At 40.7% G+C, this 25890-nt stretch overlaps 1 protein-coding gene across 1 annotated transcript in view; it reads left to right on the forward strand.

Moving 5' to 3' along the window:
• The window catches only part of FBXL7 (F-box and leucine rich repeat protein 7), a 428895-nt gene that overhangs the window by 398037 nt on the left and 4968 nt on the right, over window positions 1–25890 (forward strand). The window contains exon 3 of the mRNA XM_068535166.1: window positions 19645–20256. Coding sequence (XP_068391267.1) covers window positions 19645–20256 — 612 coding nt within the window. The remainder of the gene's footprint in view (window positions 1–19644; window positions 20257–25890) is intronic.

Below are 25890 nucleotides of genomic sequence, written 5' to 3' on the forward strand. Positions count from 1 at the left end.
GAAAAACGTGTCCAGATGACTTGAGGAAGCTGGTCAGTTCCCCACATGAGATGTACTTTGGCTTAAGTAGTGATGCTGGTATTCACAGTTTGCCCATGATTGAGTGGAGGGCTTACTCTTTAGGAGAGAACTTGCTAGCTTTCTTTGTGGGGTCCCACATAGGTCTCCAGTTGGCTTGTACAGCTCAAGAGGCAGTGGCTCAGTACAATTCTTTCACCAAGTCCCCTAGACTGAGAGAAGTCACAGAGCTGTCCTCAGAAATCCAACACCATGTTGTCACTGTCAGTCCTTCCAGGCCAGTTCAGTTCTTGCCTCTTTGATCTCTGGTGAGCACGGTGTAGCCTCTCAACAGAAGTGCGATGATATTGATGGTGAAGTTTTCAAGTGGTAGGTCTAGGCAAGCAGATCAGAGCAAGCCCTGAAGGACTGACTGGTAACTTGCCTGCCAAATGTCTAGGTCAAGGGCATTTCCACAAAAGGGCTGGGAAAGGAAGACAGCAGTCACAACGCTGATGACCTCTGGGCTACTTGCAGAAAATTCAGCAGGTTGAAGCCCAGGCAAGCCAAATGAGTACACTGAGGAGAAAAGTCCATTTCAAAGGATATATTAAACTCCATGTGCAACATTTCAGGAATAAAAGAGTGGAAAATGGGACCCATCTAGGAAAGGAAAAGTTTCTTAAAAGATCTGACTCTCAGTTCTTTAGTTGAAGGATCTGACAAATGGTGCCTATCTAGAGGTCAATTCCCATCCCTTACCATACCCTTTCCAGTATTGTGCCCACTGGGTGCAGACTATTAAATACAGGAGTTGGGAGGAGGGGGTTTAGATGTAAACATCACAAAATCTGATGAAGGCTCTCCTCACCCTTTGGTATTCTGGCACACTTCTCTCCAGAAAGATCAACACCTTCTTAGTTGCCATAGCTTTATCTTTTTATGGCCTCTGGTCTCTGCATGCACATGAAAACAAACTCCTTCTGACCAGCAACAATTTTTCCTTTCTTTGTGCAAAAATAAGGAGGAAGTAGGAAAACCCAGAATTTATTCAGACATTTGACTTTTTTTTTAAACATTGTTTTAGTTCTCAATTTTGAAAGATAGAACCATGAAGAGATATTTTTGTGGAATCTCCTTTAAAGGAGATTATACAACTTTGCAATGTAGCAACTGCCTTAATGTTTTGTTTTGTTTTTTTCTGTTTCTCATGCAACTCAAAATTTTCAAAACAGATTAGAGGTCAGAGTGCCACTAATTCATTTCAAAGAAGTCCAGCACATGGGGCAATAGAATATATATCAATACTTGTATTGTCTTCCATGCTTTCACAATCTAGGGATCGAAACCTTGGACAATGACTTTCTCTCTTTTTTTTTTTTTTTTAAATAAATTTATTTATTTATTTTTGGCTGAGTTGGGTCTTTGTTGCCGCGTGCGGGCTTTCTCTAGTTGCGGTGAGCAGGGGCTACTCTTCGTTGCGATGTGCAGGCTTCTCATTGCAGTGGCTTCTTTTGTTGCGGAGCATGGGCTCTAGGCACGCAGGCTTCAGTAGTTGTGGCACGCGGGCTCAGTAGTTGTGGCTCACGGGCTCTAGAGCGCAAGCTCAGTAGTTGTGGCGCACGGGCTTAGTTGCTCCGCGGCATGTGGGATCTTCCCTGAACAGGGCTCGAACCTGTGTCCCCTGCATTGGCAGGCGGATTCTTAACCACTGCGCCACCAGGGAAGCCCAATGACTTTCTCCTTATGTAACTTTTGGAAACTACATTTTTATAGCCCCTGGAAAGAGAAAGGAAGAATTGGAGAAATAATGGTTATTTTAGGGACCTAAGCTTAAGGTTGACATTGTGAAATACAGCACCCTTAGAACGTCCTATGGTAGTTGCTACATTTCAAGGTACAATATGTTATTATCTCTGAACCTTCATAGGTACAACTTTCTATTGTGTTTATAATTTTTATCACTGAAGTCATAGGACTACTTCAAGCATTATTTTTCTTGGCTACTCTAATTTAAAGATGTATTCTTGTATTTTGATAGGCTTCTAAGTTTTGAGCCAGATTTGTTCATACTAGGTTATCTGTTTAGTCAAATGTAAATTGCAACAGACCCTTTCTGACATTTTGTGTACTTATTTACAACGAAAACATACAAAACTCATAACCCTGATGTGAGTGCACAATGCTCTTTGTTCCCTATTTTGAGTAGGTAACAATGCCAAACTCTAAAGAGGGGTAAATTATAAACGCTTTGTGGCTTTTGTGGCAAAAACAGAGGTTCTTTGCAATGATTAAGTATTAGATAGATTACGGTTGTGATGGGTTGCTTCTAATTTTATTTTGATCGTTACAGAATTCAAATCATAAGAAGAAAAACTATTTCCAGGGATAAAGGACAGCTCTGTTCAAAGCTCAAAATTAGTTCCAGGACGAAAGAGTTATATTAATAACAAACCACACATTTGATATCTTGCACATTAATCTTGGTCCTAAATTTTTCCCTAAGAAAATGAAATCTCTATTTCATAACTGTTTGACTGTATTTATGTGGGTTATTTTTTATAATGAAGAAAAGTGTGTCCTTTACATTACATTACTGGCCAAAGATGATTATTAAAAGTACAAATACCTGACCATTTCTTTGTGGCTTGTGCTATATTCTGTGATGTAATTAAGTATCATAATAGTCAATCACTGAATATTTAACTGTGTTGTTTCATAAGGCTCTTGACATGGCTGAAAAAGCCAAATGGACCATTTTGCAAAATGCAAAAATCATCTTTTTATTTCCTTGATCCATGAAGCCAATCTTTTAGCTATCAACCATGAATTTTTTTGTTATTCAGAATAACCTGAAATTAACTCTAAAACAATAAAACATTGAAATTTCTTAAAATCTAAAATTAAGGTGCCATTTTCAACTTATTTTCTGGTTTTGAACTGTTTTAAGAGATTTGATCTTCTCCTTAACCAAAAAGTACTAACTCAGTGCTTAGAGGCCAACCTGCACATCATCTGACCCAGAATGAGGAATTTTTTTAAGGGTGTTCACCTTGAATGAGCCGAAACAATTCCTACCACAAGGCTTCTATCTGCTCAACCTCTGAAGCATACATCTGAAAATGTTTTTATCATCTTTGGAAGTAATCTTTGCTCCTATTAATTTAATAGAGAGAGATTTTAAAACCAAATGAATAAGTGTAACAACAACAAATCTTGAGGAAAACCCAAGCCACCAGCCTGGCAAATGTCAAAGTGTTACCATTTGCTGGTAAAAAATAAAATATTTTAAGTTCAGATCTAAAGTAATGAAAGTAAGCAGACTGGTCCACCCATGAGAACCATCTGGATATCTTGGGTTAGGGGGAAGCAAAGGGAAAAATGCAGAGGGCAGGATGGAGGGGGTAAATCCCGAGTTACCTCCCAGTCTACTCACGGGCCACCACCCACACGCTGACCCATGTTCCAAGGTCAAACCATGGCCTCCTGGGGAAACTAGAACTGTAACCTACTAAATATGAAACATCCTAGAATACGAAATATCCATATGTTATAAATGATGAACCAGAATCTACCATTTTGTTTGCTATGACTAAGTCTTGAATTTTGTTTAAAAGAGAAATAAAGGAACACGTTGTCCAGAAAAGCTATTTTCAATAGAGATCATCTCTGACGTATCACATGTATACATCCTCCCCTCCTGGTTCCCAACCCTGACCCCAAGCATTTTTGTTTTAATGATCTCAGGATTAAGCGGGAGCTTTCAGCACTGATTATGCTGAACCGCATGTTATAATTAGGAACTTACGTTTAGATTTATTTTTTCAGTCTTCATCCAAATGCTGCTAAGAGATATACTCAATAAGTATACACTTCTAGGTATCTTTCTAAAGAGAAAAATGACCCAGAAATTATGGACTGGTTGGGATATGGGTGAATTGGGAAGTTGATAAAAGGTCCTAATTCTACAGAAAAATATGCAGTTGGTGTGGAAGGATTTCCCAGAAGTATTTCAGTTTGCTTGAACTCTACGCTGCAGCCGAATTTCCTTAAGGTTGTTATTCATTTCACTTTAAAATGAGGACTTCCTAAAACAAGTATGAATTAATAATGTAGTCCAGAATTGGGCCCATGTGAGCCAGCCATGTAAAGTACTGCCCCCAAAATCCAGGGGCCCATTGAAAAGCCAGTCTTTGTGCTACTGAGTATTGGGTCTATTCCTTGAAATAACCCTACCCTGTAGGGTGGCCCTGGAGTCTCTCAAGCAGAGATTTTTTTTTTTTTATGTATCTTTATTGGAGAATAATTGCTTTACAATGTTGTGTTAGTTTCTGCTGTATAATAAAGTGAATCAGCTACCTATATACATATATCCCCATATCCCCTCCCTCTTGAGCCTCCCTCCCATCCTCCCTATCCCGCCCCTCTAGATCGTCACAAAGCATCGAGCTGATCTCCCTGTGCTATGCAGCTGCTTCCCACTAGCTATCTATTTTACATTTGGCAGTGTATATATGTCAGTGCTACTCTCTCACTTCGTCCCAGCTTCCGCTTACCCCACTGTGTCCTCAAGTCTGTTCTCTACGTCTGCATCTTTATTCCTACCCTGCCACTAGGTTCATCAACACCGTTTTTTTAGATTCCATATATGTGCATTAGCATCCAGTATTTGTTTTTCTCTTCCTGACTTACTTCACTCTGTACCACAGACTCTAGGTCCATCCACCTCATTACAAATAACTCAATTTCGTTCCTTTTATGACTGAGTAATATTCCATTGTATATATGTGCCACATCTTATTTATCCATTCATCTGTCAGTGGACATTTAGGTTGCTTCCAAATAAGTCCTGGCTATTGTAGATAGTGCTGCAATGAACATTGTGGTACATGTATCTTTTTGAATTATGGTTTTCTCAGGGTATATGCCCAGTAGTGAGATTGCTGGGTCGTATGGTAGTTCTATTTTTAGTTTTTTAAGGAACCTCCATACTATTCTCCATAGTGGCTGTATCAATTTACATTCCCACCAACAGTGCAGGAGGGTTCCCTTTTCTCCACACCCTCTCCAGCATTTATTGTTTGTAGATTTTTCAATGATGGCCATTCTGACCGGTGTGAGGTGATACCTCATTGTGGTTTTGGTTTGCATTTCTCTAATGATTAGTGATGTTGAGCATCTTTTCATGTGTTTGTTGGCAATCTGGATGTCTACTTTGGAGAAATGTCTATTTAGGTCTTCCACCCATTTTTTTTTTAATTAATTAATTTATTATTTATTTATGGCTGCGTTGGGTCTTTGTTGCTGCGCACGGGCTTTCTCTAGTTGCGACGAGTGGGGGCTACTCTTTGTGACAGTGCACGGGCTTCTCATTGCAGTGGCTTCTCTTTATTGCCGGCACGGGCTCTAGGCACGTGGGCTTCAGTAGTTGTGGCTTGTGGGGTCTAGAGCACAGGCTCAGTAGTCGTGGCACACAGGCTTAGTTGCTCTGCAGCATGTGGGATCTTCCCGGACCAGGGCTCCAACCCGTGTCCCCTGCACGGTCAGGCGGATTCTTAACCACTGCACCAACAGGGAAGTCCCATTCTGCCCATTTTTGGATTGCGTTGTTTGTTTTTTTGATATTGAGCTGCATGAGCTGCTTGTAAATTTTGGAGATGAATCCTTTGTCAGTTGCTTCGTTTGCAAATATTTTCTCCCATTCTGAGGGTTGTCTTTTCGTCTTGTTTATGGTTTCCTTTGCTGTGCAGAAGCTTTTAAGTTTCATTAGGTCCCATTTGTTCATTTGTGTTTTTATTTCCATTCCCCTAGGAGGTGGGTCAAAAAAGGATCTTGCTGTGATTTATGTCATAGTGTTCTGCCTATGTTTTCCTCTAAGAGTTCTATAGTGTCTGGCCTTACATTTAGGTCTTTAATCCATTTTGAGTTTATTTTTGTGTATGGTGTTAGGAAGTGTTCTAATTTCATTCTTTTTCATGTAGCTGTCCAATTTTCCCAGCACCACTTATTGAAGAAGCTATCTTTTCTCCATTGTATATTCTTGCCTCATTTGTCAAAGATAAGGTGACCATATGTGTGTGGGTTTATCTCTGGGCTTTCTATCCTGTTCCATTGATCTTATTTCTGTTTTTGTGCCAATACCATACTGTTTTGATTACTGTAGCTTTATAGTATAGTCTGAAGTCAGGGAGCCTGATTCCTCCAGCTCCGTTTTTCTTTCTCAAGATTGCTTTGGCTATTCGGGGTCTTTTGTGTTTCCATACAAATTGTAAAAATTTTTGTTCTGGTTCTGTGAAAAATGCCATTGGTAATTTGATAAGGATTGCATTGAATCTGTAGACTGCTGTGGGGAGTACAGTCGTTTTCACAATGTTGATTCTTCCAATCCAAGAACATGGTATATCTTTCCATCTGTTCGTATTGTCTTTGATTTCTTTCATCAGTGTCTTATAGTTTTCTGCATATAGGGCTTTTGCCTCCTTAGGTAGGTTTATTCCTAGGTATTTTATTCTTTTTGCTGCAGTGGTAAATGGGAGCGTTTCCTTAGTTTCTCTTTCTGATTTTTTGTTGTTAGTGTATAGGAGTGCAAGAGATTTCTGTGCATTAATTTTGTATCCTGCAACTACCAAATTCACTGATTTGCCTTAGTAGTTTTCTGGTGGCATCTTTAGGATTTTCTCTGTATAGCATCATGTCATCTTCAAACAGTGACAGTTTTACTTCTTCTTTTCCAATTTGTATTCCTTTTATTTCCTTCTCTTCTCTGATTGCCATGGCTAAAACTTCCAAAACTATAATAATAATAGTGAATAATAGTGGTGAGAGTGGTCACCCTTGTCTTGTTCCTGATCTTAGAAGAAATGCTTCCAGTTTTTCACCATTGAGAATGATGTTGGCTGTGGGTTTGTCACATATGAGTTTATTATCTTGAGGTAGGTTCCCTCTATGCCCACTTTTTCAAGCAGAGATTATGAACTTGGACTAAAGCAGGAACTCGCCATGCAAACGTATCCTAGGTCAACTTAAGGTATCCATCCACCCACCAGGCTGCGAAGAGACCCTCAGTAGGTAAATAAAACAATATTTAAATGTACGAAGTTCCTTTATTGGTCCCTTCTCTATTTGATAATATGGAGAGAATAAAATATTTCTCTATATCATTGGGTCATTGGTTTTCCCAAGCACTAAAAAAATGATAATAGGAAAATTGTATTTATGAGTCAATATTTATATAGTACTTAGAACAGGGTCTTATATATAATAAATGCTTTATACATTTTTTATATTAAAAGAAATTGTAAAGAATTTAAACAATGGTGGATCATGTTTTCAAATGGTTAAGGAAATTCAGGAATTTGCTTTGCTTTGGAAACAATTCTAATTAATTATTGATATTTTACATGTTCATAAGTTTACTGGTGATTTCTCTTTTTTCTCACTCGAGAGTTGAATGTGTGAGCCAGACTATTGCTCCCTGTAGGGCCTGTTTTCTGCTATGAACTGAAAATTTATGTTTCTCTTTACCAAAATCTAAATTCAATACTATACCATCTATTGTACTTTGAAAGATGCAAACATTGGAATTTTGTAACTATTCATGGAGAAATAAGGCAAAAGCATTATCTGACAATTGAAGGTAGAAAGCAATTAAGGCAGCCATATAAAGTACAACTTGAAGTGGAAAATTATGGATTGCAAGCCTTTTCATGGAAATCTATGTGTTTTCTTGTCTTGTCAAGACAAAACTGGCTCATTTCCCAAGCTTTGCAAAGCTATCCATGAGCTCTCTGGAAAACAGCAAATAAATATTACAGTCTCTCCCACACTGTCAAGGAAAAGCCAATTCCGATTATTACAATTGATGGGTGAATCAGTTTTGGGGAAAAACAAAACACAGACACATACAAAAGTTCCTGTTCCATCTTAGGTAACTAAAGTTAAACAGAGTACATTTTAAAATTGTGGGCCAATGTAGAAATGTTATTCTTTTTTTCATTTATTGTGAGTTTTCATGTTTCATTGTTGTTAGAAGTGAGCAGTGATGTGACTCATCTACAACAGCAGGTACTTTGAACAAAGCACTAAGAATTTGGCTCTCAGATACTTCAGGTGATGTGAGCTGCAACAGATTGTTTTTGTGTGTGCATGTGTCTTTTTAAATATCTTCTGAGTAGACGAATATTTTATTTATTTATTCATTCATTCATTCATTTATTTATTTATTTTTGGCTGCGTTGGGTCTTCATTGCTGCGTGTGGGCTTTCTCTAGTTGCGGTGAGCAGGGGCTACTCTTCGTTGCGGTGTGCGGGCTTCTCATCGCTGTGGCTTCTCTTGTTGCGGAGCACGGACTCTAGGCGTGCAGGCTTCAGTAGCTGTGGCTCGCGGGCTCTAAAGCACAGGCTCAGTAGTTGTGGCTCGCAGGCTTAGTTGCTCTGCGGCATGTGGGATCTTGCCGGACCAGGGCTCAAACCCGTGTCCCCTGCATTGCCAGGCAGATTCTTAACCAATGCGCCACCAGGGAAGTCCAAAGAATATTTTTAAACTAAGTGTGTATGCTACCTCAGCCTAAGTTAAGTGGAGGGCCAAAGAAAAAAGACCTAAAAATGAGATGTTGATGAAGCACAGAGATGTTCCAACTCGTTCAGTCTGAGCCATCTGGTTGCTCCAAATACCAGGTGGTCCCCGACTTAAGATTTTCCAGCATTACAATGGTGTAAAAGCGATATGCAAATTTTGAATTTTGATTTTTCCCAGCCTGGCATGATGCGGTGCCACGCTCTCTCATGATGCTGGCTAGCGGCAATGAGCCAGCTGTCAGTCAACCACGTGATCACGAGGGTAAACACTACCCAGACCACTATTCTCTTTTTCACTGTCAGTACAGTATTCTATACATTCCATGAGATGGTCAACACTTTATTATAAAATAGGCTTCGTGTTAGATGATGTTGCCCAACTGTATTCTCATGTAAGTGTTCTGAGCATGTTTAAGGTAGGCTTGGCTAGTTATGATGCTCGGTAGGGTAGGTGTATTAAATGCACTTTCAACTTAAGATATTTTCAACTTATGATGGGTTTATGGGGACTTAATTCCTTCATAATGGGAAGAAGATCTGCAGTTCCTATAAATATTTCCAACTCCAAACAAAAGAAAACTGAAAGGGGTTTGTTGTAGGGCCAAGCAAAGAACATTCCCTTTTGCTCATTAGGTAGACAAGTTTCTTGGTGGCTGAATCCAGTTGCGACTCCTGATTGACTTAGAGATGCAGGAGAACAGCTCCTGGGCTCAAGGTGCTTGCAGTCTGGTGGGTGGAGAGACACTGTGTGAAAAGGGCCATGGTACAGATACAATTCTGTGAAACAGTAAAAGTAGTTAAATAATTCAGCCTGGGTGGCTCTGGAAAGGCTTGACAGAGAAGCTGACATCCTATGGGAATTTAAGCAATGACTGGGAATCAACCAGGTAGCCTGGGGGAAAAGAACTTCTAGGCCAGGAGAGCAACATGAGCACGTGCTCTGAGATGTGAACTTGGGGGAAGGGTCTCCTACACACTCTAAACAAGATTAGACTTTGTTACCTAGGTAGTGCCTAACACAATGTCTGGCACATTAATAATCATTCAGTTAAAAAGTATGGGAAGAACTGTACTGGTTTTCGGGGCTACCGTTACAAAGTACACGAACCAGGTAACTTAACAGAATTTCTTGTTTCACAGTTCTGGAGGCCAGAAGTCCAAAATCAAGGTGCTGTCAGGGACACGGAGAAGGATCCTTTCTTGCCTCTTTCAGCTCCTGCTGGCCCCAGATGTTCCTTGGTTTATGGCAGCATAACTCCAGTTTCTGCCTTGATCTTTATACTGCCATCTTACCTCTGTGTCTGTTTCTGTGTTTTCTCTCCCTGTGCCTCTGTTTTCTTTTCTTGTAAGGACACCAGTTATATCAGATTAGGAATCACCCTAATTGAGTATGACTGCATCTTAACTTGATTACATCTTCAAAGAACTCTATTTCCAAATAAGGCCACATTCACAGGTACCAGGGGTTAGGACTCAGCATAACTTTGTAGGGGACCCAGTTCAAACCCCAACGAAAGGTACGAGCCATTCAAGGTTTTGTTGCAGGGGACTTGGACCATATTTTAGAAAATTGACTCTAAATGCAGTGCCAGGGCTATATTAGAGTGCTGGAGAATTGGAAGGAAGACCAGAGTAAGGACTATCAGTCAAGGAGTTGTTGAGAGAAGACAGAGATGCTGAAAACTTGAACTGAGGAGGTAGCAGTGGAGACAGAGAAAGGGAGGGGAATATTAGCTCCATAAACTAATCAAAGTGAGGGACTTGACAACTTATTAGACATAGGTAGGATTCAAGGTGATTCCCAGATTTCCAGCTTAGGAGGCAAACTTGACCAGCAGTGATACCTTAACACCAATACAGAAAGTAACAGGAAAAGGTTGTTTCCCAAAGGATATTGATGCATTCAGTCTTGTACATATTGTATTGGAGATACACTTGTGGCAAAGAGTTAGTATAGATAGCATCGTCCAGTAGAACTCTCTACAGTGATGGAATTGTACTATATCGGTGCTGTCTGGTGCAATAGCCACTGGCTACATGTGGCTAGTGAGTCCTGAAATGTGCACACAAGGAGCTGAATTTTTAGGTTAATTTTAATAAATTGAATTTCTAGTAGCCTTAGGTGGCTATGGCTACCATAGTAGGCAGTACTGGTCTAGCAGGTATTTGGCTATATGCGTTTAATGTTTGGGAGAGATACGCAGAAAAGGCATGGTCTAGACTGGAACTTGAGTTTCAGGAGTCATTAGCCTAGAGGCAATTGCTGAAGCCGTGTGAGTGCATGAGCCCACGGTGAGGAGGGGGGCAGGTGCTAACAGAAGAATTAAGGATGAAACTCTGTGGAAACACTGGTGTATAAGTGGTGCACCACAGAAGAGGGTGAGAAAACAGCTCCTGAGAAGGAGAAAGGAAAAGCAGAAGAGAGAAAGGTGCCGCAAAACCAGGGGAGAAATTTCAAGGAGAGAACAGTCCACCGTGACATAAAAAAAAAATTTTTATAATAAACTATGAGAGTAGACTTTCACCATTACAGTATTCTTTTGCCAGTAAATGCAGTGCTCATATTTTGTTCACCAAAAGTACATTGTGCTCTAACCATGGATTTTATCTATATTCTATTTATCTTTATTCTCCCCCTATCACCCCCCATTGATGTGAAAGACATTTCAAAGGCAACAATAAGAAATTTATGAAGATGGGACTATACAAGAAGCCTAGTGGGGCAGGAGAAGATGGCCAAGAGACTTGCTCACTGGAAATCCAGAAGAGTATGGCCCTAAAAACTCAGCCCCAGAGCAGGAGGGCCCAGAAATTCTTTCCCATGAGGTCCTCAGTAGAGATTTATAATTTTTGTCAAACACTTCTACAGATAGCAATATCTTAACCTTTCATGGACTGCACCTAACTACTCTGTAAAGTGGGTGGAATTATTTCCAGTTCACAAAAGAGGAGGTTGGTGGCCCCTGGAGTTTCAGCAACTTGTCTCACATGATGCAAGTTGCACATAGTAAAGCAGAGGCAAGAATCCAAGTTCATCTGTCTTCAATGTTCTTTTCACCTTAACAGTGTTTCCTAAACTTGAGACATTTACAAATGCCGTCATGATTTTTGCCATATTTCCTCACACCTGTACTATTAAATACTATCACTTAATATTTTTAAAAGTAAACTTAAGTTATTTAAAAGCCAAATATTCATAACCTTACTTGAAAGACCAGTATCGTTAGTCATAATTAAATGATTTTTTAAATAAGAATAAACTATAAAGAATAATTTTTTAAAAACATTAAAATGTTATTAAATGCTAGCTTAATACTGCTGCCTGTCAAAGACTTTGAATCTGAACCTTTCTTTTTATTAAAAAGGAAGATTAACAAATGGTTAAAGAGGTTCTAAAAATATGCTCTACCAAAAGGAGAATATCTCCTCACCTTTTGAAAAGGGTTGCATCTAATAGCAGTGGTACTCAGGGATAAAACATCCTACTTTCCATTAAAGAATAAATAGTATAAGGTCATCTCCCTTTGCCATTTTACAGATTTTTTAAAAAGTACTAGGAAGTCATCATTTCAACAAAAAATAAAGCCATAAGGAGGCTGTGAATTATAATCCAGGACTCTTACATAGTTTCTGAGGCCACTTGATATTTCCTCGGGAATAAATTGTCTAAAAGATCCTTTCTAGATACTCAGTGTTGCAGGCAAAATCAATCTGCACTATAGGTTCCCAAGGTGCCATTCTGTACATTTCATTGATTATATTTATGGCTTTTAGGGCAACATGGGTTAAAAGTGTGACTGTTCTCTCTCTTTTAGAGGAACTAAAGGACAAAATAGACTCCACACTCAAATCAGTTTAAAGTCAAAAACTGGATAAATTGAGGAATTGGTGTTAGGCATAAAAATAGAGCCAGGTGTTGGACTAGACTATATCCCCTGATATGAGAGGACCCTCATGCCCTCATCAAGATGTCAGGGACCAATCACCATACCTCTACCTTTATAGGACTGATCCAGGTGACTGACAAAGCAGGGTTTTTGTTCTTGGGCAGAAGTCTTAGCCATAATCTGATCCTGGGGGGTGCCACCTTCTGAAGGACATTCCCAACAAGAACCCTTGAGTCCTAAAGGTAACTCCTTCCAGGTAAAATGCAGGATTGACCTTGTCTGTATAAATTTCCACTTTATAGCAACCAATACCTCAAATAAGTTCTAGGGTGTGTCTTTGATGTGAACCACATTAAAAGAAAATATTTTGAAATAAAACAAGAAGAGAAAGATCTCTTAGATTGTATTTTTTTTTCACTAGCTAGGTTTTATGGATCTATTTTTTTAAGCTTGAGTTTAAGCTAAGAAAAGAAACTTTGCTTTTTATGGCAAGAGTTCTTGAGTAGAAAGGCAGCTTACAATGGAAAGCATCTTGCACAAAAGTTTTGGTAATCAGAGGGGGAAAATGCAGAGTAGCTTTGTAAATTTTGACATTGAAAGGCCAATGTAATGTAAATATGACTTCCTAGAGTGTAAACAGCAGTGGTTTGAAAATAAAAACTTGTACAAAACAGGCAGCTATCTAGTTAGAAGAAAATGTGTCTAATAAGCATGTATGCATGAGATGCCTTGAATATTTTTGATACTGTACTATAATTACTGAAGAGGTAAAATTTCTAGGACCTTTGAAACCATGAGAATAAAAGTTCATAGGGTTTTCCCTCCAGAAAAAGACAGCTATACTTTTTGGTATTCTTCACATATTTAATTTAACAACATAAAACACATCGTTTGCACATAAATCACGTACTTGGAAATGTTTGAAATTATTAATGGAGCCACAAGTTCTTAAACTTTAAAGTATCCACTGTCTCTTATTTTAGACAACAGATGAAAATATCAGTATAAAAAAGTATAATTCTATTCATTTGATTTAGGATCTCCATTGTATGAAATGAAAATTAGCCTCATTTTGAGAAAATCCAAAAGTTTACCAAAAATATTCTTTAATTCAAATGTTTTCCACTTCTAGGAGATTTTATATTCACTGTCCTTACCTTGGACTCCTGAAAACTGACTATTTTTTCAGACTTAGACATACTTTTCTATCCTTTTCCATCCTGGATTTTGTGTGATTCAGGCACATTCTCAACATAGAGTCTTTTTTTCTCTCTCCCTGAAGGCTACAAGCAATTGGAAAGGGCAGAGTCTTTGCTGTGGACGTACTTGAATGGGGCTGCAGTGCAGAAAGGAGGTGGGCTGGGGACATTTGCTTTATAATCTACTCAAGTGCAAAAACTCCTCCCTTCCAGACCACACTGGGCACTCAGGCAACAGTAACCATGTGTGTTAAATGATCCAGTGAATAAATGAATCGTCACTTTCTTTTCTGCCTATAAATCTGTAATCCAAGAATCTGCAGCATCCCAACCTACTGAATTTTCATACCCAGTGTCTATCCCTGTGTATGTATTCCTTGCAGTTTATTCTGTATATTTTCCTGAAGACACCAGTGGTGTGTATCCAGCTTCCTGATACCATTAGGAGACACAGATGTGCCACAAAATACATGTCCTATTGCAAAAAATTGTTTGTTCGTTTCTCCTTAAATTCTCCCATTCTGCTTTCATGACATTTACATGTGTTCATCTCTATCTTTCTTAGAGTCTTACATATTCATAACTGACAACCTCTTTTCCAATTCCATTTTTATATGTGAAATTAACCAAACATGTCCTTTTTTGCAGATTTTATCATTTTTCCTTTTATAGCTTTGTCTGTTTGTCCATCCCTCCATTCACTGATCCATCCTACAACGAAGTAATTCATTGAGTCTACCTTTAACTGATTCCGTTATCAATTCATGTATTTATTTTTGAAAAAAGGTTTTGCTCATAGATTGTCTGCAGAGTAGACAGCAGTCTTGGTAAATTTAAAAAGCCACCTACCTTTTACATTCTGGAAATTTCTCATATGTGATGAAGATGTATTTGTCTCCTAAGAGTTTGGGCATTCCTTGTCCTGATATTTCAGGGGACATTTGATCTTCAAAGAAGTGATCCAAGCGGCCTTTGCATACCCCCCTTCCAATGATTCTTGCCAAGAACGCTGTGGGTGGTATCTGCGCCTCATGGCCATGTGGATACCATAGAAGCAGCAGGGAAGAAGGGCTTTTAAACAAGCTACTCTGTGCCATTTCGTGATCCCCATTTCCAGTTATCAAAAGGACTTCTCAGAATTTAAGGACACTTAATGCAAGCATCAGTAGATGTGATTCTTGATAGAAGCTTTTGGAGTTGTATATTTCACTTGGTACTTTCTGCCAGTGCTATTTTCCCTGCTCAAAATAATGCCTGGCAGAGTAGTTCTTCCATATATTATCCATGCATCTCACCATTTGCCTAGGGGGGACAGTAAAGAAAGATGTAGTGTAATGGCTAATTTTTATATAAATGTATACAAAAGTGTACAGTGTATTAAAAGTAGCAATAATATCCTCTCAGTGATTGTTACACTGTGTTATCTCCCAATGGGTGTATCACCCTACTGCTAAGATAAACAGGTTGAGTTTGCCCTCAAGACATCAGATAGGTAGAAATTCACTTGGAATAGGTATTCAGTTATGAAAATATGTTCATTCCTACAAAATATTCTAAAGTCATATTCTAAGTTCATATAAAGTCATCTTTCTTTCTGCTTCTGTTTGTCTTGCAATGTCACAAGGCCACGAGGAGGGTTCCAGGTTTCTTCTAACTCTCTCATCTTAATATTTGTCTTTGATCCTTTCCTCTCTGAGTGTGTGTCCAGGTATCAGGGCATCAGCATCCTTGTTTCTAAGCTCTATCAGAAAAATTAGCAGCTGTTGCCAATGTCCATTTAGCTGCCAGTCTCTGAAAAGGACATAGGAGAAAAAACTATGTACAAAGAGAGCATTAGGTCCTTCCGTGGTGCCATGGGCACATGGAATGCGTGACTTGGTAGCGGAAATGGTCCTTGTTTGGAATTTGAAGCCATACTATCTTTTCCTGGCACATAGACATTCATACTCTAGGACTCTTGATAGTTCTATACGGAAAAAGTACTTCCTGTTTATATAAATCATACCTTGTGGCAATAAATGGCTCCAAGTATCAAAGGGTAAAAGAAACTGTGTGGCAAGCTATGCATATTTTTTCCATAATAGCATTTATTTCCAAATTAAAAATTTGTGCTTACGTGTTTATGTGTGCATGTATTCTGCGAAAAAAAATATATTTGTATATTTCTATTTCCCCAAATATATATGTTTCTTGATATAAAATATCAAGAAAAGATACTTTGTGACAACATCTAGATATAAATAGCTCCAGGTGTTATTTGTCTTAGTCTGTTCAGGCTACTATTGCAAAAAGGCACTCGGTGGCTTATAAACAACAAAAATGTATTTCTCCCGGTTCTGGAGGCTGCAAGTCCAAGATCAAGGCACTGGCAGATTCGGTGTTTGGTGGAGGCCCACTTCCTCGTAGATATCTGCCTTCTCACTGTCACCTCACGCGGCAGAAGTGAGAGCGAGCTCTGTGAGGTCTCTTTTATAAAGGCACTCATCCCATTCATGAGGGTTCTCCTCTCGTGACCTAATCACCTCCCAAAGGCCCCACCCCTAGTACCATCAACTTGGGGGTTAAGATTCACTCAACATGATTTTGAGAGGGCTAGAAACATTCAGACCATAGCATTACTCATCATTCTTCATTATTTTTATAATTATCGGGTGCTATTTATTCAATTATGACAAACTGTATCCTTTCAAAAATTCTCAGAGGGTTTTTGACCTACTGTAGAATAAATAGGAAAAACTCAGAGAAACCTGGTGTATGCTCTGGAAAAAGACACATCCAGGTTTTCTGGCCGAAATCTCCCAGACTCCCCTACTCTTCTACCACCTTGGGGAGCAGTGCAGAGCCATCATGAATTACTGATGAGAATCCTGTTGCCAAGCGCTAGAGAGGAGAGCCATTACTGTGCTCCTGAGTCTTCCAGGGCAGAATGTTCCCCACGGAGGTGCCAGACTGCCATCTTTTTCTGAGTGTGAATTCCCTTAATACCAGGGCATGATTATTGGCAAAGAAAAGAAAGGAAGAAACTAAAAGCGTTACTAAATGCACAGCCGTGCTAGGCAGTCTGGATGCATTCCTATAATCCAGCGCTGGGAGTATGAAAGAGCGACGAAAAGTGAACCCGTTATAGATGCAGGTTTTAGGAATCCACCTCCACCTCCATCGTAAGTATAGTTCATTCCTCGGGGGCCTAAATCAAGCCGTGCAGGTCTCCACAGAACAATTAAGTGTCTTCTTTCTCAAGACGAACAGAATGTAGGCAGGCAGGAGAGAGATTTCAGAGCCCTCACAGCTGCTAAAATGTCAGAGCTGAAAGCCTAAGATTGCCCCTCCTTCCTGGTCCAAAAGAAGTTGTTCAACTGCCTAAGAAAAATGGTAACTTCAGAGGCAATTCTTGGAGTTTATGTAATGATGGTTAGTACCATGGTAGTTTGGATGGCAGTTCTGAAATCCCTAATTGGTGTACACTTAAGGTTTTCCTTAAAGATTTACTGTTCATTGTAGCTGATTACAAAAGAGAGAAGTACATATTTCTTTTCTTATGAATGACTTAAAATGCAGTATGTATACCACCTGGGATAGAAAAGTACATGCCAAGCTAGATATTAATCCTTTTTAAACATATAAATATTTCCTTTCAATTCAAGACATTTATGTGCACCTACTATGTACCGTAAACCTACGCCAGGGGCTGCCAGGACACAAATAAGAAAAGGATTTAATCCTGTCTCAAAGGAGTTTTTAGTGTAATAGAAGACATATCTATCATCTGTTGCCACAGCAATACTGTGGTACAAATCATCCCAAAACTCAGTATTCTAGCTTCCACGTCTGTGGTTCATCTGGGCATCCGTTGACTCCAACCGGGCTTGGTTGAGCTTGGCCCTGAGCTGCAGGTTGGGGCCAGTTCTGTCTGCTCATCTGATGAGATGATGGGCCTCTCGTCATCCTAAGATGAGTGGACCAGCCAAGCATGTTCTTCCCATGGTGATGACAGAAGCAGGTGGGCAAGCCCAACCACACAAATGGCTTTGGACAAATCACATCCCCTAATATTCACTAGCCAAAGCAAGTCACATGGCCAAAGCCAACATCACTGGACGGAAGAAATATACTCTGCCTAGGAAGACTGCAAAGATACATGACAAAGCATATGGGGATATAGGGAGAAATGCAAAAGTGAGAAAAATAATACAATGAGGCACATTAGGGAAAGATAAATTCACACATGCCTGTATAACAAAGGGTGGGAATTTCAAAAGGGAAGGGACTAATTATATCTCAAAGACACTAAGGAAGTATTCTTAGTGGAGGTGACATTTGCACTCAGTCACAAAAGGTGTTCGCATTTCAAGAGGCAGACAAGGTGTATGTATAGGTGTGTCGGGGGGAGAGGGGAGTACAGATAATAATTTAAGGACGCTCCAAGAGCAATAGTGGTGGACATGTGTAGGACAGTCTCAGTGTTAGGTTACAGAGAAGTAAATTCAAAAGAAAACATAGAAGTAGAAAAAGTATATCAATAAGAAAACTACAAGTAGACAGCAGAGATGTCCTGTGTCAGAAGTTCTTGTGTTATATGTTATTGCCGGAAGTTCTTTGAAAAGACAAGTGTTTGAAAATTCTGAAGGTACGAAATGTGAAAAAGCACACAAGGATAGAATTTTTGTTTAAGTCTTTAGAGCTATAATTAGAGCTGGAAATGACTTAGAAATTATCTAGATCAACTCACTTATTTCACAGATAAAGAAATGTGTATTTTGGAGGTAAATTCATTCTCTCTCTCTCTCTCTCTATATATATATATAAATGTATATTCACACATCTGTATGAAATATATAAACATATTTAGAAAGAGAATAAATGTCTTCCTAAATAAATCTATCCATCTAAATATGTAAAATATATACTATATAAATATATTTATATAGCACGAGAATAAATTCTTCTGTATATATGTATATATGTCTCTCAAGGTTGGGAGAGGGGCAGCTATGAAATGAGCAGACTTCTTAAAGCAGTATTCTAAAGAACTCTCAATCCCTCATAAACTTAAAAACCACTTGCATCTTCATCAAGTGATCTTTCTGGTTCTGAGGAACAGAATATGAGTCACGTTATTCAAATGCAAAGGGAGGAATGATTAATAAGAAGGAAAAATAAGTATTGCCACAGATACTCAAGGCCTGGAAATACCATCTGAAGTGCCAGGTCTAACGGAGGAAGGAAGCAGGGGCTCCCCAAAACTCAGACCGCAGAGTTTGGGGTACCGTTATCAAAAGACGGGGGACTGAACCCCAGGGGGCAGGTGAGGGCAAAGACAGCAAATGTTCTCTATACCCGCTGGCCAGTCTTTCCCCTCTTGTGAAACACATTCCCCTCATTCGTAAATGAAGCATAATCATCTGCCTAACTAAAGTATAATCAGAAAAGTAAATCAGTTTGTGTTCATAATATATGAGCTTTCTTCCCAGTATGGAAATAATGAAACTTTGAAGTTGTGCCCTTTAGATAATCACCATTAACGTAGATCAAAGGTCAGCAGACTATAGCCCTTGTGCCCTTTAGATAATCACCATTAACATAGATCAGAGGTCAGCTGGGCCAAATCAGCTGATCTGTTTTTACAGGACAAATTTTATGGAAAAATAGCCACGACTGCTTGTTTACATATTGTTTATGGCAGCTTTTGCACTAAAACAGCAGGGTTGAGTAATTGCAGCAGAGACAGAACCCATACGGCCTGCAGTGCCTCAGCTATTTCTTATCTGGCCTTTTACAGATAGTTTGCCCACCCCGGGTGTAGATATTGGAGGATTAGCCCTTTTCTGGAATGGGTGAAACATGCATGTGCTTCCACTTCCGGTGATGGATTCAGCAGGGGTCGGCCCAGGAAGGATGTCAGTGGCATGAGTGTCACCTCCCTTGCCTCCTTCCCGGGGCTCCGCTCCGGCCATCCTTAACCCTTTGCTCTATGTCCTTTGCCAGACTCCGACCTGAGCATGCGCACACTGAGCACGCCCAGCCCAGCCCTGATATGTCCACCCAACCTGCCGGGATTTCAGAATGGAAGGGGCTCGTCCACCTCCTCGTCCTCCATCACCGGGGAGACGGTGGCCATGGTCCACTCCCCGCCCCCGACCCGCCTCACCCACCCGCTCATCCGGCTCGCCTCCCGGCCCCAGAAGGAGCAGGCCAGCATCGAACGGCTCCCGGACCACGCCATGGTGCAGATCTTCTCCTTCCTGCCCACCAACCAGCTGTGCCGCTGCGCCCGCGTGTGCCGCCGCTGGTACAACCTGGCCTGGGACCCGCGCCTCTGGAGGACTATCCGCCTGACGGGCGAGACCATCAACGTGGACCGCGCCCTCAAGGTGCTGACCCGCAGGCTCTGTCAGGACACACCCAACGTCTGTCTCATGCTGGAAACCGTAAGTGTCAGTGGCTGCAGGCGGCTCACGGACCGAGGTCTTTACACCATTGCCCAGTGCTGCCCGGAGCTCCGGCGGCTGGAAGTCTCGGGCTGCTACAATATCTCCAACGAGGCAGTCTTCGATGTGGTGTCCCTCTGTCCCAATCTGGAGCACCTGGATGTGTCAGGTAGGTGGCCACTGACCTGCCATCGGCAGGCCCTTCCCAGTGCACCATCCCGAACCCGTAAAGGACACTGCCACCTGGGAAGGGTCCCCCTTGTGATAGCCAGGGGTCAGGAGGCTGACTCTTCTTCCTGAAAAACTGTCTTTACGGAGTCATGACCCTGGGGGCCAGAGGTATGCCTTTCATCAAATGATGTCAACTTCTTAGAGGAACTAGAGGCACTTTTTGTCCGGCAGTTCAAGTTGGGGTGACTTTTAAGCGTGTCTTTCCTCCCCATCGTTCTCAAAGTAATTTCAGGGCAACCGTAGATAATGGGAACTAAATATCTAATCACAGATAAATAGGAACCCACTCTCTAACTCAAACGGAGGTAGTTTAGAAACTGCCCTGACGTCCACTGGTTACTGTTTCATGGAGCCTGAGAGCTGTGTGTAAGCTGATTCTGTGTTGTGGCCTGTGATTGTGATTGTTCACCGTTTTGTAGACATTGGGGAAAATCCATCACGGCCAAGCATCTCTTCATATTTCACCCCTACTCTCCTCGCCCTTGGGTTGATTTTGCATCTTTTCTCAAGCACAGTTCTCAATTAGTAGTGCAAGGTTAGGGCCCACCAGGGAGAGCCTTTTTAGTTCCTTTTAAAAATGAAGGAAATCCCAGCATGGCTGCTTTGCTTGAAGCCCTCTCTCAGGCAGGAAGAATTAAAACCCAGACTCATACTTAGGCGCCAGACGTGGATCCAGCCGGACTGACAGCCTTTCTTTATCTCATTCACTGCTCGGTCAGAAGACGAACATTCGAGAGGCTGAAATGTGTAAGATGCATCAGGGAGTTAAAGAAATGAACAGCGTGAGCTACAACCTCAGGGATTGTTGGGGAAGGGGGTCAAGAAGTAAAAACCACTGTGACGGGTGAATAAACAGAATTGGGGATTTACAAGCATCTGAGGTAAATGATACCCTCCAGCAAAAGCTGAGGTAAAAGTCTCCTCTCTGAGCTCGCTCTCTCTTTTGAAAACCGACATCTGAAAATATTTCAGATGACAGTCAATTATTTCTCGCAGATTCTTTCCCTTGCTGGAAAGCAGCTCTTTGCGCCCCCTCCTTCAGCTGGCTCCAGGACAAAGCCGTAGAAACCTTATGTTCAGTTCGTCATGAGCAGCTGTTGGCGTAAAGAAGCAGGAAACGAAAAGGTTTTCTTACATTTTCCCCCCAAGGAATTCTGGAAAAAGAAAGCATTGTGATGTTGTAGAAACTAGTTTCAAAACTCTGTGATTTGGGACAATTCACAGCTTTCTCTAGATGTGTTTCCTCTTCGTTTAAAAAAAAAAAAAGGGGGGACGGGGGGTGCTAAGGGATTGGATTCTTTGAAAGGCTAAGATTGTGAAGCTTGTGGGCCTCTTTTATAAACACCTCATTTTCTCAGATTAGAAAATGACTCATTTTTGGAATCCTCATCTTTGTTAAAGGGGCACCCCATGCACCCTCAGTACAGGCTGCAAGTAATTGTGTTCTGTCCTTGGAGTCCGTTTGAAATTCAGAAATGCAGAAACTACTTTGGCTATTTGAGAATGGAAATTTCTGGGCTTCTAGCCTGAGTGTATGGATCCTGCTTGGTCCCTTTGCTAACCATTATGTAAGCCTTGATGCCCTTCGTCATTATCAACCTGCCCCATTGCAGAACCTAAAATATTTGTGTATCTTCCTCACATGTCTTCCGATGACACGCTGTGATCTGGGTATATAAAAACTGTGTACACGGGGGAAGCTCTAACTCACCGAGAGCACATAATTGTAGATATTGGCAGGAGTGGTGATGGGTATTTTCATGTAGATGAACTTGAAGGACCCAACAGGCCATAGGGATGGATCTGTTATCACCACCTCTGAACAGCGCCCTCCGGTTCTGAGGGAATCTAGAAATTGTGATTTCACCTATGCCTTGTTCCCTTTGGTTCTCACATCTGGTCTCTGACAGTGACCACCTTCTCAATGGCAATAAACTTGACTTTGGAAGACTCATCGCTGGTCTAGAGCCTAATTCCCCCAGAGGACGTGAGACTGCCCCTCCCATCCCTTGAAAGTTGTCTTTTCAAGTCATTGAAAGTTACTATAACTAGCTCTAGTGTTTTTTCATTATCATCACTTATTACCTTTTATTAAAGTTTAGTCAGGCTTCTCCAGAGAAATAGAACCAATAGTATATATATAAAGAGATTTATTAAGAGGAATTGGCTCACACAATTACGGCATCTGAGAAGTCCTACGGTCTGCCGTCTGCAAGCTGGAGACCCAGAAAGACCAGTGATGCAGTTGGTCTGAGTCTAAAAGTCTGAGAACCAGGGTTGCTGATGGTGTAAGTCTCAGTCCGAAGGCAGGAAAAGACCAACGTGTTAGCTCAAACATTCAGGCAGAGGGAGGGTTCTCCATCCTCCACCTTCTGTTCTATTCAGACCCTCAACAGATTGGATGGTGTCCATCTGCACTGAGGAGGGCAGACTGCTCGACTGAGTTCCCCGGTTCAAATGTTCATCTCAACCAGAAACACGCTCACAGGCACACCAGAAATAAGGTTTAGCCAAATATTTTGGCATTTCATCACCTAGTCAAGTTGACACATAAAATTAAACATCACAATTAATAACATCATTAAACATCAATGGACTATATTAAGACTAACCAATTTTTAAAGTGTAAAATCTTGTGATTATTACAAGTGAAATGGCTTCAAAAGGGTCCCCTGTAATTGGAGATCTGGGAGTCCTCGTTACTACTCTTCCTAATCTTTTATATCAGACCAGTTGAATCCTGTCCCTGTGATTCTGCTTCCCCAGAACCTTGAGTCCGTCCCTCTCCCCTACCTGCCAGCCTGGATGCATGCTTCCCCCATCATTGCCCCTACACCCATCTCAACCTCATCAACCCGCCCTCCACACGGCCAGCCTCCAAAGGGATGTCTTCAAACTGCAAGTCTAACCATCCGTTTTCCTGCATAAAATCTCCAATTCCTCCTCATGACATACAGGAAAAAGTTCCTCAGCAGAGTATATATGGCCCTTCATGAGCTGCCCTTTTCAAGTTCAAACCTCACGCCTTTCCTATGGAACCTCAGTGCTCCCTTCTGTAGAACCAGTTGCATTTCCCAAACACATCATGTCTGTGCACACTGTGATGTGTGGGCACTCTCTGACCTGCGTGCCATTCCCTCCTCTGCCCCCTGCCTCTCCCCAGCAGCCCTCTTAACAGATTTCTCATTGCTGGACCCCCAGTGCAGCATCCCTTAAGTAAAGCCTTCCCTGCCTGATGCCCGGTAAGCTGAAGGTTTCCTCCCAGGTGTCTACCTTTTGAGTATAAGCAGGTAGAGTGTTACTGGGTTTTGCAACTTTATACTTGTATATTCCCAGATTCCTTTCTCTCAATTCATTACGAGCTTTATGTGGGCAAAAAATGAGGCATATTTTATCTCTGCACTTTACGATATTATAATTAAGTGAACAGAGGGGTGTCAAAGCCCTAAACAGTCATCTTGACCTCTGAAGGCTTCAAACAAAGTTGTCATTGGTTAATACTCTGAGCAAGCATTTAGGAAGCTGTGTGCAGTAACTAAAACTTCCTCACCAGTAAAATTGAGTTCGTTGGGAGGATTAAATGAGTTAATTCATGGTAAGTCCTCACATGTGTGTTCTGCTGAAAACCATGTAGTAAGCATTCAATAAATCATAACGGTTATCATCATTTTTGGATTGTCATAGTTATTAACATGCTTGCAAGGCAGTAGTTGGTCTTCAATGACAGTAGTTGGTCTTCATCTGGCCTTTTATATCCCAGAGAAGTAGATATTACCCCAATAATGAGAGGAAGTGGTAATGAAGAGCATATTTGTGGCTGAACCAAATCTGGAATTAATTGAAGATATCCCCAGATTTGTTCAACCCATACTGTTCACTCTCTGTTGTGTAATATCCCTACTCCTTACCCTGAATGTTAAGGCAGGCCCCCAAGATCTGATCCCAATGGACCATTCCCATCTTAGTTGCCATTAAATCCTATGTTCTAGCCTATCAACACTCCTCACTCCCCCTCTGCCTCTATGCTTTCTTGTCTCTCGAATTTACTCATACTATTACCTTATACTACCTGAGCTCCGTATCTGTGTATTAAAATTGTTTTGCTCTTCCAAGAGTCCCCATACAGGTATCACCACTCCCAAGACTTCTGATGCCCCAGTGTCTAAATATTCACTTCATGCAGACACATCTACTGTAAATCTCTCATGCAATTCATCAGTTGCACGCTATATGTACCATCCCTGCTATATTAGAAACCTTGGATCAGGAAACTTTTCCCTAGTCTGACTGTACAAGTCCTATAATCTCACTGAATCTGAGATGCCTCATCTTTAAAAACTGAAGTTTAAATTGAATGATTTCTCAGGTTCTCTCCATGTCTGTTATGTATGAATGCATCCACTAGCCACAGATATTACCTACTGAGCCATGAACCAGTTTACTTTCTTTTCAACCCAAACTTAGCAAATCTGTAAGAATTAAGGCTAAAGCTTAAATTTTAAATTATTGATCTAAAATGATGCAAGCATATCAAAATAGTGTCTTTACCAAAACTGAGCTCAGCTAGCATTTCATTAAATTTGGGGCTTAGTTTCAAAAACCAAGCATATATTGATATTTCCCTGGACCAAATAGAGTATCCTCCCTGGAGTGCAGCAGATTTTACTAGATTTTTTTTTTTTTAATAGGAAACTGGAACTAAGAGTTTAGGAACAAACGTTGTCCTATGATCTTGAAAAACGAAGTGCCTTCACAGGCATCACGGATGGGCAGCCACTACTGTGAACATATAAATTCAGCATAAGCAGGATCCCAGTCAGTATAAAAAAGAAATTCAAAATAAAGGAAGATTTAAAAGTTACAGTTGAAGGGTACCAACCACGTTCCGCAAAACCACGGAGCCCACTGGAGTAGTGTGGGCAGCCTCGACACAAGCTGCATCTTTGTTCTCCAGTGTTGGAGTATATGCTTTGCTCCTTCCTGAAATTCTTTGACTTGGTAGCACATGGCTTCTGAACCTCATTATTCCCATGACCTGAACTTTATAAGAGTTTCCTGGGCAGCCTGCCAGGAGTGGGAGGAAAATTCCCCGTTAGCACTGTCACGTGGTCATTTAGGAGCCTTGGAGATGACGTCATCAACCAAGGCACAGAGCTGCCAAGGTTGAGGCACCTGGCTTTAGAGCTGCCAGAGGGATTTGGGGAAAGCAAAGAGAAAATGAAAAGTATATATGCGGTCTATGTAGCAGAATGAAATATATGTATACATGTACATTTATTTATATAATGTGGATCAGCTATAGTTATTAATTATATTCATATACGAAAAATATACTGTACATATTTTAAAGAGTAATAGCCAATGAACTGAAATACACAATTAAATGAGGGTTTCATATGTCATTATATATTCATTATATATTATATATATAATGTTCATTATATATAAAATATATAATAATTATATAATATATAGTATAAATATATGCATATAAAATGCATATACACACAGACATTCTTAGGGGAAGGGAGGTTGGAAACAGTGTTTCGAGAGGCATCTAAAGATATCTTCC

The sequence above is a fragment of the Eschrichtius robustus genome, chromosome 2 (assembly GCF_028021215.1).
Source record: "Eschrichtius robustus isolate mEscRob2 chromosome 2, mEscRob2.pri, whole genome shotgun sequence".
NCBI lineage: Eukaryota > Metazoa > Chordata > Mammalia > Artiodactyla > Eschrichtiidae > Eschrichtius > Eschrichtius robustus.